This window comes from Dreissena polymorpha, chromosome 1 (assembly GCF_020536995.1).
Source record: "Dreissena polymorpha isolate Duluth1 chromosome 1, UMN_Dpol_1.0, whole genome shotgun sequence".
NCBI lineage: Eukaryota > Metazoa > Mollusca > Bivalvia > Myida > Dreissenidae > Dreissena > Dreissena polymorpha.
Window position 1 is genome coordinate 133,039,138 of NC_068355.1, and position 12,174 is coordinate 133,051,311.

The 12,174-nt window shown below is 37.1% G+C and overlaps 1 protein-coding gene across 1 annotated transcript in view; it reads left to right on the forward strand.

Moving 5' to 3' along the window:
* Positions 1–12,174, forward strand: part of LOC127850592 (dynein axonemal heavy chain 10-like) — a 120,651-nt gene that overhangs the window by 90,499 nt on the left and 17,978 nt on the right. The window contains 8 exon segments of the mRNA XM_052383725.1: positions 11–147; positions 605–822; positions 1,196–1,417; positions 2,519–2,666; positions 3,735–3,870; positions 8,603–8,757; positions 9,430–9,648; positions 10,245–10,518. Coding sequence (XP_052239685.1) covers positions 11–147; positions 605–822; positions 1,196–1,417; positions 2,519–2,666; positions 3,735–3,870; positions 8,603–8,757; positions 9,430–9,648; positions 10,245–10,518 — 1,509 coding nt within the window.

The window sequence follows — 12,174 nt, forward strand, 5'->3', positions numbered from 1 at the left end:
CCAACTGCAGCTATTCTCAAGGAGATTGATGTGTCAATGGATGAAATGAAGTCCGTCAGCCGGGCAGGCTATGGGTTGCTCAAGTTTGTGGACGCTGTGCTAGGATACTGTGCTGTTGCCAGGGAGATCAAACCCAAACGAGAAAAGGTAAACTGTTCAAGCCTTTTTCTGGCCTTGTTGGAAATGCAATTTTGGGATTGGGAATGTTTTCACGCAAAAAAAGACACTGATTTAAGAAAAACTAATTTCATAAAACTTTAATAATAATTATTTTTTTGGCAAGCATGAATGAAGTAAGCTAACTGCAACTGTTTTGTTAATTGAATAAAAAATGTATGTCATTTATCTCCCTTTTGAACAGAACATTATAGTGTTTAAGCATCTGAATACTTCACACTATCATATTAATGCTAACATCAAGTTTTATAAGTAAATTCCAGAAAAATACTGAATTTTATAACCTGATCACTAGCTAGTTTATTAGAGATAAAGATTATCTTGAATGTTGTCACTTGTCTCATCAAACTAGCATATTATTTTTGTTGTCCAAGACAATTTTATAAGAGTATGTGTTGAGCCATGCTTATACCATAAATGTTTACAGGTAATCAAACTGGAGAAGAACTACGCGCAGGCCAAGCGTGACTTGGAGAAGATCACCAATGAGGTTACCTCCCTTGAGAAAGAGTTAAATGACCTGGGACAAAAGTATGAGCAGGCAATGGCAGAGCAGAAGAAACTGTCTGATGAAGCCGCTGTCATGGAGCGCAGGCTGATTGCAGCTGACAAACTCATTTCTGGTCTTGGCTCAGAAGAAATCAGGTGTGTAATTTGAATTAATCATAAATAACCTTTAATGAAGTCCCAATTATGGGAAACTGGGTTAAATGCATGTGCATAAAATGGCGTCCCATATTAGACTGTGCAGTCTGCACAGGCTTATCAGGGAAACACTTTATGCTTTTATTGTACATTTTGTTCAAAGGACGTCTCTTCTAAAGAAAAATTCAGTTTAGGCAGTCCCTTTTTGTACAGATGGAAAGCCCACATTGAGATTTAATTTTAAAATAATTAGCCTCAGAAAGTAACAGCTATTTAAAAAATATGTATTCTTAATAAGTACAAATTACCAATTAAGAAATTCTTCAAACAAATATCAGTAATGAACAATAATTCCTCATCCTTCGTTGTATAGATGGAAAGCCGACCTTGAGATTCTCAAGGACAAGCGTGTGCGGTTGCTAGGCGACTGCCTGGTGGGCTCCGCCTTCTTGAGCTATGTGGGGGCGTTCAGTTGGGAATTCCGAAATGATCTCGTCCAAAAGGAGTGGCTTGTTAATCTCGTCAATAAAAACGTGCCTCTGAGCACGCCATTCCGACTGGAGGACCTGCTGACCAACGACGTCGAGATCAGCAAGTGAGTGCTTCTGGCTGAGCTGCAGGGACAACATCCTCTGTTTTAATGGAATTTTTTTATAATAGGAAGTTAGTTTCTTTTAAAAGAAAATGAAGTCTAGGGAAAGTGTTGTCCCTGATTAGCCTCTTCAGACTGCATAGTCTAATCTGGGATGACACTTTACGCACATCCATTAAGCTTAGTTTCCCAGAACAATGCATTGACTGATGTATGTTTAGAAAAGGGATTTCGGTCAAGCATGCTTGTGGAAAGAGCTATATAGCTGTCACAATGATTGAGTGTATGTGTGTGTTTGCATGCGTGTGTACGTCAGAACTTGTCAGGATTGTAAGGTGTGATTTCAACAGGCAATTTCAAAATAACTGACGACAAATATTAATAATCATTTGAAGACGTGTTGCCTGTCATGCCTGCCTGGTTACCTAAAAGGTCAAGGTCACAAATAGGGGTCACATGTCAAATTTGGCCATGAAACTGCTTGTCCAGCTGTAAATTTGTCAATTCAATTGAGCAATTAAACTTGATAAAAATGATTTCTATACGAAAAAAGCGTGTTTCATGTAATATCTGTATATCCCTACCTCAAAGGTCAAGGGGGCACTAAAAGGTCAAAGGTCAATTTTTTCATTATTGACAATGGCTGGGCATTTTGCTAACAGGCATCTAGTTGTCTTTTTAATTCGACTTTCAGAAGAGTTAAAATCATGATTAATTAAGAAGTAAATATGTCAGCCTTCCAATCAGTTTAGATTCTTGAATGTAAGTTAAGTGACAGCGCTGGACAATCTGATGTAGATATTAAAGATAATTTATGCTTGAGCCCCTGAACATCTGAAGTCCCTTCATGCCTCATGTACAAGAGAGAACCTATACCTTCTAAAGGTTGAATGAGTATGCTCTACACTGAACTAGTTTCCATACATTATGATAATCCACATAAGGAATTAAATTATGTACAGAACAGTAAAATAATTGACTACTGATATAATAAAATAAATATAGCATGTGACATTAAGGACAACTGACAAACTGAATTAAAAAAAAAAACAGTCCTGTTTGTTTTATGCTGTTTACTTAAATTGCAATTTTCAAACATTCCAGGTGGACTTCAGAGAACCTCCCACCTGACGACCTCTCCATCCAGAATGGTATCCTGACAACCCGTGCCAGCCGGTTCCCTCTTTGTATCGACCCCCAGCAGCAGGCACTCAACTGGATCAAGAAGAAAGAGGAGGCAAACAACCTCAAGGTTAGAGACCCCAAACTTTTAGTTTATCTCTTCTTCTTTTGATACATCACTCCTTCTAGATACAAGATTTTGTGCTGGCTCCTATAGGTTAAGAGGGGAAAACTGTGCAAAAGTTATTATTTTTAATTATTTTATTCTGTAACACGAGTAACAAAAAAAGAGGAGTAATGAAGAAAATCGGGGGCAAACAACCTTAAGGTTAAAAACCATCCATGATAGATAATAATTTTGAATCTAGGTGAAAAAATTATATCCAATATAACAGTCTTTGTTTGCACTTGGAAAAAAAGGTTTTGGAATTGATGATTCCCAAGGGTAGCTGTCAAATTTACAGCTTAATTTAGCGCTATGAATAACTGATAAAAGCCAAGTATCTTTATTACTATTTATTACACAATACCTTGTGTAGCGATTGGTCATAAAATAATTTCCCAGTCTATTCTCCCTGTATCTATTCTTACTGTTTCAAGTTGAGCAGTTGTCAATTACTTTTATGTTGGTAATTAGCCACTTGGATATTGCTTTGCTCTCCCAAGAGTTGGTTAACGGACTGCCATAAAATGCATGAATAACTTATAATCTAGTCTTGCTCTGGGAAAACAGGGCTAAATGCATGTGTGTAGAGTGTCTGGGAAAACAGGGCTAAATGCATGTGTGTAGAGTGTCTGGGAAAACAGGGCTAAATGCATGTGTGTAGAGTGTCTGGGAAAACAGGGCTAAATGCATGTGTGTAGAGTGTCTGGGAAAACAGGGCTAAATGCATGTGTGTAGAGTGTCTGGGAAAACAGGGCTAAATGCATGTGTGTAGAGTGTCGACCAAGATTAGCCTTCTTTGTCTGCTGAGGCTAATCAGGGACAATACTTCCCACTATTATGGATTGTTTCATTTAAAGGACTGTTCTAAACAAGAAATCCAGTTTAAGCAAAAAGTGTCCTCCCTCATTAGCCTGTGCAGACTGCACAGACTTATCTGGGACAACACTTTGCGCATGCAAAAAGCCCAGTTTTACCAGAGTGAGGCTAAAATACTTCGAAATATTCTAACAAAAATAAAACCCCTTGTTACAGGTGTGCACGTTCAACGACCCAGACTTCCTGAAACAGCTCGAGCTGGCTATCAAGTATGGCTTCCCGTTCCTCTTCAAGGACGTTGACGAGTACATCGACCCTGTCATTGATAATGTGCTCGAGAAAAACATCAAAGGTGGGTAACATTTGACCCTTATCACAAGTAGCAGATTGGGTTCATTTTTCTTAGAGCTGTGTGGTATTGATAAAGTTCCCACAGTGCACGAGTGATTTAATTGAGCTATGTTCTGGGAAAACGGGGCTTAATGCATCTGCGTAAATTGTCATCCCAGATTAACCTGTGCAGTATGCACAGACTAATTAAGGACGACACTTTTCACCTAGGCTCGACTTTTGTTTAGAGAAGACCGCTGACAAAAAACAAAAAAATCCTTAAAAGCTGACAGTGTGTTGCGGATTTACCTGTGCAGACTGCACAGGCTTATCTGAGGGGATGCTTAACACAAATGCATTAAGTCCAGTTTTTCCAGAGCGTTGCTATGTATCTTTTTTTCTTGGAGCTGCATGGTTTTGATAAAGTTCCCCCTTTGCACCTGTGATTTAATTTCTAGACACCTATACTCTGAATTTTATTTCCTATTGATTACTTTTTTGAATATCACTAAAATGTGTGTTTATAGTCTCAAGAGCATACTCTTGTGTTTGCTGCCCTCTCACTGATTGAAGAGCATACTCTTGTGTTTGCTGCCCTCTCACTGATTGAAGAGCATACTCTTGTGTTTGCTGCCCTCTCACTGATTGAAGAGCATACTCTTGTGTTTGCTGCCCTCTCACTGATTGAAGAGCATACTCTTGTGTTTGCTGCCTTCTCACTGATTGAAGAGCATACTCTTGTGTTTGCTGCCCTCTCACTGATTGAAGAGCATACTCTTGTGTTTGCTGCCCTCTCACTGATTGAAGAGCATACTCTTTTGTTTGCTGCCCTCTCACTGATTGAAGAGCATACTCTTGTGTTTGCTGCCCTCTCACTGATTGAAGAGCATACTCTTGTGTTTGCTGCCCTCTCACTGATTGAAGAGCATACTCTTGTGTTTGCTGCCCTCTCACTGATTGAAGAGCATACTCTTTTGTTTGCTGCCCTGTCACTGATTGAAGAGCATACTCTTGTGTTTGCTGCCCTCTCACTGATTGAAGAGCATACTCCCGTGTTTGCTGCCCTCTCACTGATTGAAGAGCATACTCTTGTGTTTGCTGCCCTCTCACTGATTGAACTCCATTTTTAATATATTTATGTTGACAAAATTTATTTGACAGTGTCAAGTTTCATGTTCAAAATAATTATTTCTGTCATTTAACAATAATCACATTTTTGCTGACTTATAGATATGCTTAACTTTTAATTCACATTTAATTATCACTCTGTTACTTGCAAATTTGCCAATTGTTTTCCTATTCCCCAAATGTCTGACATATTTCTGGTTCTGTTTCCAATCCATGTAGTGGGTAAGTTACAAGTTGTCACCGTCCATTGTTATCATATTGTTAATCAGTTATATTTTGTCATTGTTACAAGTCATAATGTTGCTTGTTGAATTTTTATCTTATGGATTAGATTCTAGCGGGTAAAAGATCCATTCTGTTTTACCTTCAAAATATGACCAAAGTGTACATAGGGTTTACAAAGTATATTTTATATTTTGCTGTTTAAAAATGTTGTTCATGCATTGTACTCATCTTGTCATGATGTTGTTTGAACAGCAAAACGTTAAGCTTTTATAGAACAGCAAAACGTTAAGCTTTTATAGAAGCGCTCAATGTCAGTTGGTACCTTGCGTCTTCCAGTATTGTATTTGTACGTTTGGTTTAAAGAGATAGAACTATGTTGATCATAATGTGGTTGGACAATATTACAATATTTCGTCAGCAATTATGATCATTAATAAAATACATTGCTCAAATCTTCACAGAAAGACATTTTCAGATGGCACCCTTAATATACTAGTACTTTGTATGTATGTTAACTGCTTAATTTAGCCTCCTTGTAGGAAAACTGGTTTAAATGCATCATGGTAAAGTGTTGTCCCAGATAAGTCTGTCTAACCCATACAATCTTATAAAGGACTAAATTTTCAGTGTAAATGTTACTTTCAACTAAAACTTCTTTAAAAGTGGAAAGTGTCGTCCCTGATTAGCCCGCGGGTACTGCACAGGCTTATCTGGGACAACATTTAATGTACATGCATTAGTCCCAGTTTTCCCAGAACGAGGCTTTAAGTTCTTTATACTGTACTGTTCTTTGTGAAAATATTTCTTAAATCTAAATAGCATCCAAAGGTCTTTGTCTTTTCATCTTAACTGGTCACAGATTTTCCCAATGATTCCAAAAAGGCAAAAGGTGAACTATACATTCTGTAATGCACCAATCACTGATACAGTAAATACTGTAAATAATACATAAATACAACATAATGATATAGAAAAAACTAATCATTTATTACGTTATTGTAAAGTTCAATGAATTAAATATACATGTAATTTTGTTATAACTGATAAATCTTGTGTCATGTCATTTTAAAACTATAATTTGTTAATAATGAAGAATAAAATGGTAAAAAATTAATAAGAAAAGGGCATTGTAACATTTTATAAATATTAAATTTACTGTTTTCTAACCATTTCCTTATATTTTGGAAGTCGGTATTGTTAAAAGATCCAAGTCAAAGTTTAAGAAAAAGGAAGATATAGGTACATGTAGTTGCTGCAACTGCATGATTATATTAGCCTTGTTCTTTGGAAAACCAGGTTTAAAGGGGCCTTTTCACAGATTTTGGCATATTTTGAAGTTAGTCATTAAATGCTTTATTTTGATAAATGTAAACATTGGATCTTAAAAGCTCCAGTGAAAAATCATGAATAAAATTTAAAAAAGGAAAAAAATGTACCTGCACCGGGGCTCGAACCAGTGACCCCCAGAGTCCTGGAGTAAAAACACATTAGCCCTCTCGGCTATTCTGCCGAGTGTTCATGCAGGACTTATTTTATACCTTATATAAGGAATCTTCGTAGTTTCGTAAATTTAAATGACAACAACAGAGCTCTCCAAATTATTAAATCGTTTCGCGTTGCAACGCTTTATAATTTTTAGGTTTTTAAATCGTCAAAAGATGCATATAATGGCTATATTAGACTATGGTAAATGTTCAGTAATACTATTTCCTCACAAATATCATAACTTAAACAAAAATTTGCGAATCTGAAACAACTTTTTTCAATTTTGTCAATTTACCAAACCGTGAAAAGATCCCTTTAATGCATGTGCACAGGCTAATCATTGTTTACACTTTCCTCTTTCATTGAATTATTGCTTTATAAGGAGTCTCATATAACCAAAATTCCAGTTTAGATGGGAAGTGTCATCCCTCATCCCTGAATAGCTGTTGCAGACTGAAATGGCTTAAATCTTGAGTGATAGTATATGCACATGCATTCAGCCTGTTGTTTTTTTCAGAGCCGGGCTTATATTGTTGTTTGTTCAACTGATATCAATATTGTCAACATATTTTGTTACATACAAAATTATGTTATGCTGATTCAATTTCTATTAAACACAGTAAAGTATGTGGTAAAACCACTTTCAGTTTACCAAAACATGTTTTAAATTTATGTTCAGACAAACAATTTGTAATGAATTAAAATTGTGAAAATCACCCTTTTTCAGTTCTTTGCCTACATCATTTCATTTGCAAAATCAATGAATCACAAAATTATATGAAACAAGATACATTTTGCGTTAGTCTAAGTGTCAGCTGATGTTGTTACATACATGTACAGTCAATCTTTTGGAATGGCCTCTTACTACATGAGCATGTAAATGCAGCAAAGTGTGGTATGAGGCGCGTTCGGACGACACTTTCCGCTTTTATGACATTTTTCGTTTAAATGAAGTCTCTTCTTAGCAAAAATCCAATATAGGCAGAAAGTGTCATCCCTGATTAGCCTGTGCGGACTGCACAGGCTAATCTGGGACGACACTTTACGAACATGCATTATGCCCAGTTTTCTCAGAACGTAACTCATATATAAATGAACTAGGCTCTGTGAAAAAAGAGCTTAATGCAAGTGTGTAAATTAATGCCGGAACTGGATTTTTGCCAAGACCAGGCTACCCTTTGAAAGAAAAATACAATAAAAGCTCAGAAAGTGTCCAGTGCAGATTGCACAAGCTAATGTGGACGACACTTCATGCACATGCATTAGGCCCTATTTTCCCAGAGCACGCCTCAAATGTTGTATGTCAGTATCCTTAATAATCAAATCATAAATTAAGTTGTAAAACAGTGTATCAAAATATGTATTACAGTTTATTTCTTCTAAAATTGATAGTATATAAAAATAAGTAAATTAATTATAAATACACAGAGGAAGTGTTTTTCAACAGTCAACAAATTTTAAATTCAACAAATACATTTTAATAATAATTGTAATAATAATTGGTGGTTTTTGCTATGCAATTATGCAATGCCAGCTGTGTGCTTAATTTCAGTGTATATTACCAATAAGGTATCAAAGGTTGAAGGTATTTAGCAATAGTTATGCATTATTGTTAGTTTGTGTGATAAGGATACATATAACCTTGTGTGTTTCTACAGCTATTTTCAGGTTTTGGAAACCAGATGCATCTAACAGTAACTACATTGTGGGGTTAAATTGTGTACACTTTTTCTTCTGTGTATTAACTAACAAAATATCAGAAACATGTCATTGTATAACATCCAAGAAACTTGTAAAAAAAATTGTCCAAAGGCTTGCTTACACACTCAGTTCCTTAACTGGTATTATAAAATATAGTATGAAACAACAGCTAGTGTCATATAATTTATTTATAATATTGTTGTTGACCTTTGTAGGAGGTCAAGGTCGTGAGTTTGTTGTCCTTGGGGACAAGGAGGTTGACTATGACCCGAACTTCCGTCTGTACTTGAACACAAAGCTGGCCAACCCTAAGTATTCCCCGAATGTGTTTGGAAAGTCCATGGTGATCAACTATACAGTCACTCTGAAGGTAGGTTTAATTTAAGCCCCTTCTCTAGAAAAATGGAGCTTAATGCACCTGCAGAAACTGTCAACCCAGATTAACCTGTGCAGTCTGCACAAGCTAGTCAGGGACGACACTTTCTGCCTACATTAGATTTTGGCCAAGAAGAGACTTCATTTATATTAAAAAAACATCATAAAAGCAAAACGTGTAGTCCCTGATTAATCTGGGAGGAAACTTTGCACACAAGCATTAAGCCCCTTTTTCCCCTAGAGCGCTGCTCATATGCCGTTTTTAGGTGTGTTTTAAAAATGCTTAACACAAACAGGTTCACTCTTGACGCTGTTAGTGGAAAACTTGATACAGCCGTTATAATGGTAGAGTGTGTGTGATAGGGAGTGTCTAAGCTTGTCTGTTCTGTCACTTTGTCATTCATCATGCATTTGTGGCTTACCTGTTCATGGTGAGCTTTTGTGATCCCCTTTTTCCCGAGTACTTTTGTCAACATCTACCATGTTAACACTTTCAAAGCCAAATTCATTTCCCAATCTACATTAAAGTTGGTCAGAACATTTGTTCTAATGGTATTTTTGCTCAGTTTCAAAATTGATCTGATCCATCGAAAACAGTTTAAACTTTAAATTTGCTTAAAACATAACTGTTGGTCCATTTTCTAGCACTGTTCTCTTTGTTTACCAGGGTCTAGAGGACCAGCTACTCTCTGTGATCGTGAAGTTTGAGCGCCGAGAGCTGGAGGAGCAGCGTGAGCGACTCATCCAGGAGACTTCAATCAACAAGAAGCTTCTGAAGGACCTGGAGGACTCCCTGCTGAGAGAGCTGGCCCAGTCACAGGGCAACATGCTGGACAATGTGGAACTCATACAGACACTTGAGGAGACCAAGACCAAGGCTACTGAGGTGGGTGGTATGTCAAGTGTCGTCCAAGATATGCCTGTGAAGTCCACAATCTGAGATGACACTTTACACATATGCATTCAGCCCTGTTTTGTATTTGTAATTTTTTATATAACTTTTATGTTATATAATGTTATGTTGTTATTGGTATTCACATGACAGAAAATTATTTGTATATTTTAGTATGAAGACTACCGGTATGCACTGTTTTTTTAGTCTGAATTAACTATCTGTCTGTCGGTCTGTCTGTGTGTTAATATGTAGGAAACATTTGTTCCTATCACAATTGACACACTGTACTTCAATATGCGTTGTTGATAATATACATTGTACAAGTTGAAATTAACTGTCTGTCATTCGTCCACCCGCCCATCCGTCCGTCAGTCTGTCTGTCTGTCTTGTTAAGGGTATAGAGGTGGGTGGGGGTGTGGCAGGGGGGGAAGCTCTAGAGTACACATTTGAACTAAGCACAAAACTCTGCTGAGAGAGCTGGCCCAACTTTACGCACATACAATAAACCCCTTTTTACCAGAGGAAGGCTCATTTTAACTCAGGCATCTACTACAAACATGCCTAATATTGTTCCTTTTTGTGCCCAGGTCTCAGAGAAGCTTAAGCTAGGAGCCAAGACCTCCTCGGACATCGACAAGCTCCGAGACGGATACCGACCGGCAGCACGTCGGGGGGCCATCTTGTTCTTCGTGCTCGCTGACCTTGCAACCATCAACAGCATGTACCAGTACTCCCTGTCCACATACCTGGAGGTGTTTGAGTTCTCCCTGAAGAAGAGCATGCCCGACTCAATCCTGCAGAAACGTCTGCGAAACATCATGGAGACCCTCACACACAATGTGTATGACTATGGCTGCACTGGTGAGTCATTAACACTTTACGAATCATACTTTTAAGTCATCTTTACAACTGGAAAAATAATAGATTGAAGTTTAGGGTAAACAATATTTCTTCCTTGTTCATAAGTGTTGTTTGCTATGATCACTTGCTTTATTTCTTGTGCTGCATGGTCGGTAAACTCATCCAATATTTTATTCACTGACTTCTCGGCCTTTCCCACTAAGAAACGTATTTTTAAGCATTTGTAGACCCAGAAAATGATGAATGAATGTTCAGACCTGTCTTACTAGCTTCAAGTTGTTAAGCCTTTATTTCCAACCACAATGATGAGCAGCCATCACATTGTGAGTTACTCTCAGGCTGTTCTGGTTTTATGATGGTTGCATATAGCCATATACACTTTTGCTTCTGAGTGGGAAATGGTTGTGTAAAAGAATAGACAATGATTCCAAGAATAATTTTTGTGGTGGTTCTTATTCCTATACTTGCATAGTCGTTTCATAAAAATCATTAAGTAGTTATTAATTGTCAAAAATGGCTGTTTAGCAATGATTTTTTTCTTGTTCATTTTCTTAAACTATTCATAACAGGTGCATGATTTATTTTTATTTTTTTACCTAAAAAGTGAGTTAACGTTCTGAAAGCTAGGAATAAAATAAGATGAGCGTTTATCAGTAACACATCAGAACAAGATTAAATATATTAAATAGTCCATGGGTGAAAGTGTTTTGTATTATGCATGACTGAATTCCATAATTTTTGGCTTCTCAGAGGTCGTTTCCGCGAATCATGTAAATCCTATGAGATTTGGTTGGGGGGGGGGTGTTGCCATGTGTCCATCAGTGCAGACAAACAAAATAAACAAAATACGATTGATTCTAGACGTGATAAATTGGTTTCCCACTGTTCTGTTAACCCATATCTAATTATAGGTTCGACGTGACCATTGCTTCTCAATTAGTCTACCCCCCTGGGCGTATTGCTCTTTCATTTTCTATAGTCTTGTGAATCATTCTATCCCTCTGGGCACTATTCGCATGGTAAGTGCTTTTGTCAATCTCCGTTCCAAGTACGAAGGACTTCTGCGGATTTTTACAAGAAGCTGTGTTTTGTTATGAACTTAAACGATAACTGCCGAAAAGTAATATTACACAAAAAAAGCAGTTGTCAGCGTCAGCCATTTTGTCTCGTCGTCTGCTAGCATTCGAAGTTCAAATTTACAATGAAGTTTTTACCCGTAGGATATAACACACAAGATCTTGAAAAGCAAGCCATAAACAAATGGAGATGGCAATGGCTGTCTGAATGTGATTCTAAGGGAATATTTTTAGTGTTTATAATTAAACATTTATAGTAATTCTTTAAGTTAAAGAGTGTATGCTTAATAAAATTTTTTTATAGATTAAATCACTGAATAAAGTTACTGTACTTGTACAAACATAACCATTGTTTGTTTTCCATTGTATGCCTGTTAAGTAAGCTGTAGAAATTACTGTCAACATATGTTGGTCTTTTACTTGAGGATAGCTTCCTATTTGCAAATCAATTTGCTATCCTTCAGGAGCCCTGCAGGCCCCCTGGCCCCCAGCTAAAATATTTCAGTATTTTCAATTTTTTGTACTTTAACCCATGTAAGTTATTGAGTTCTACACCCACACCCATGTTTGGGTCACTAGG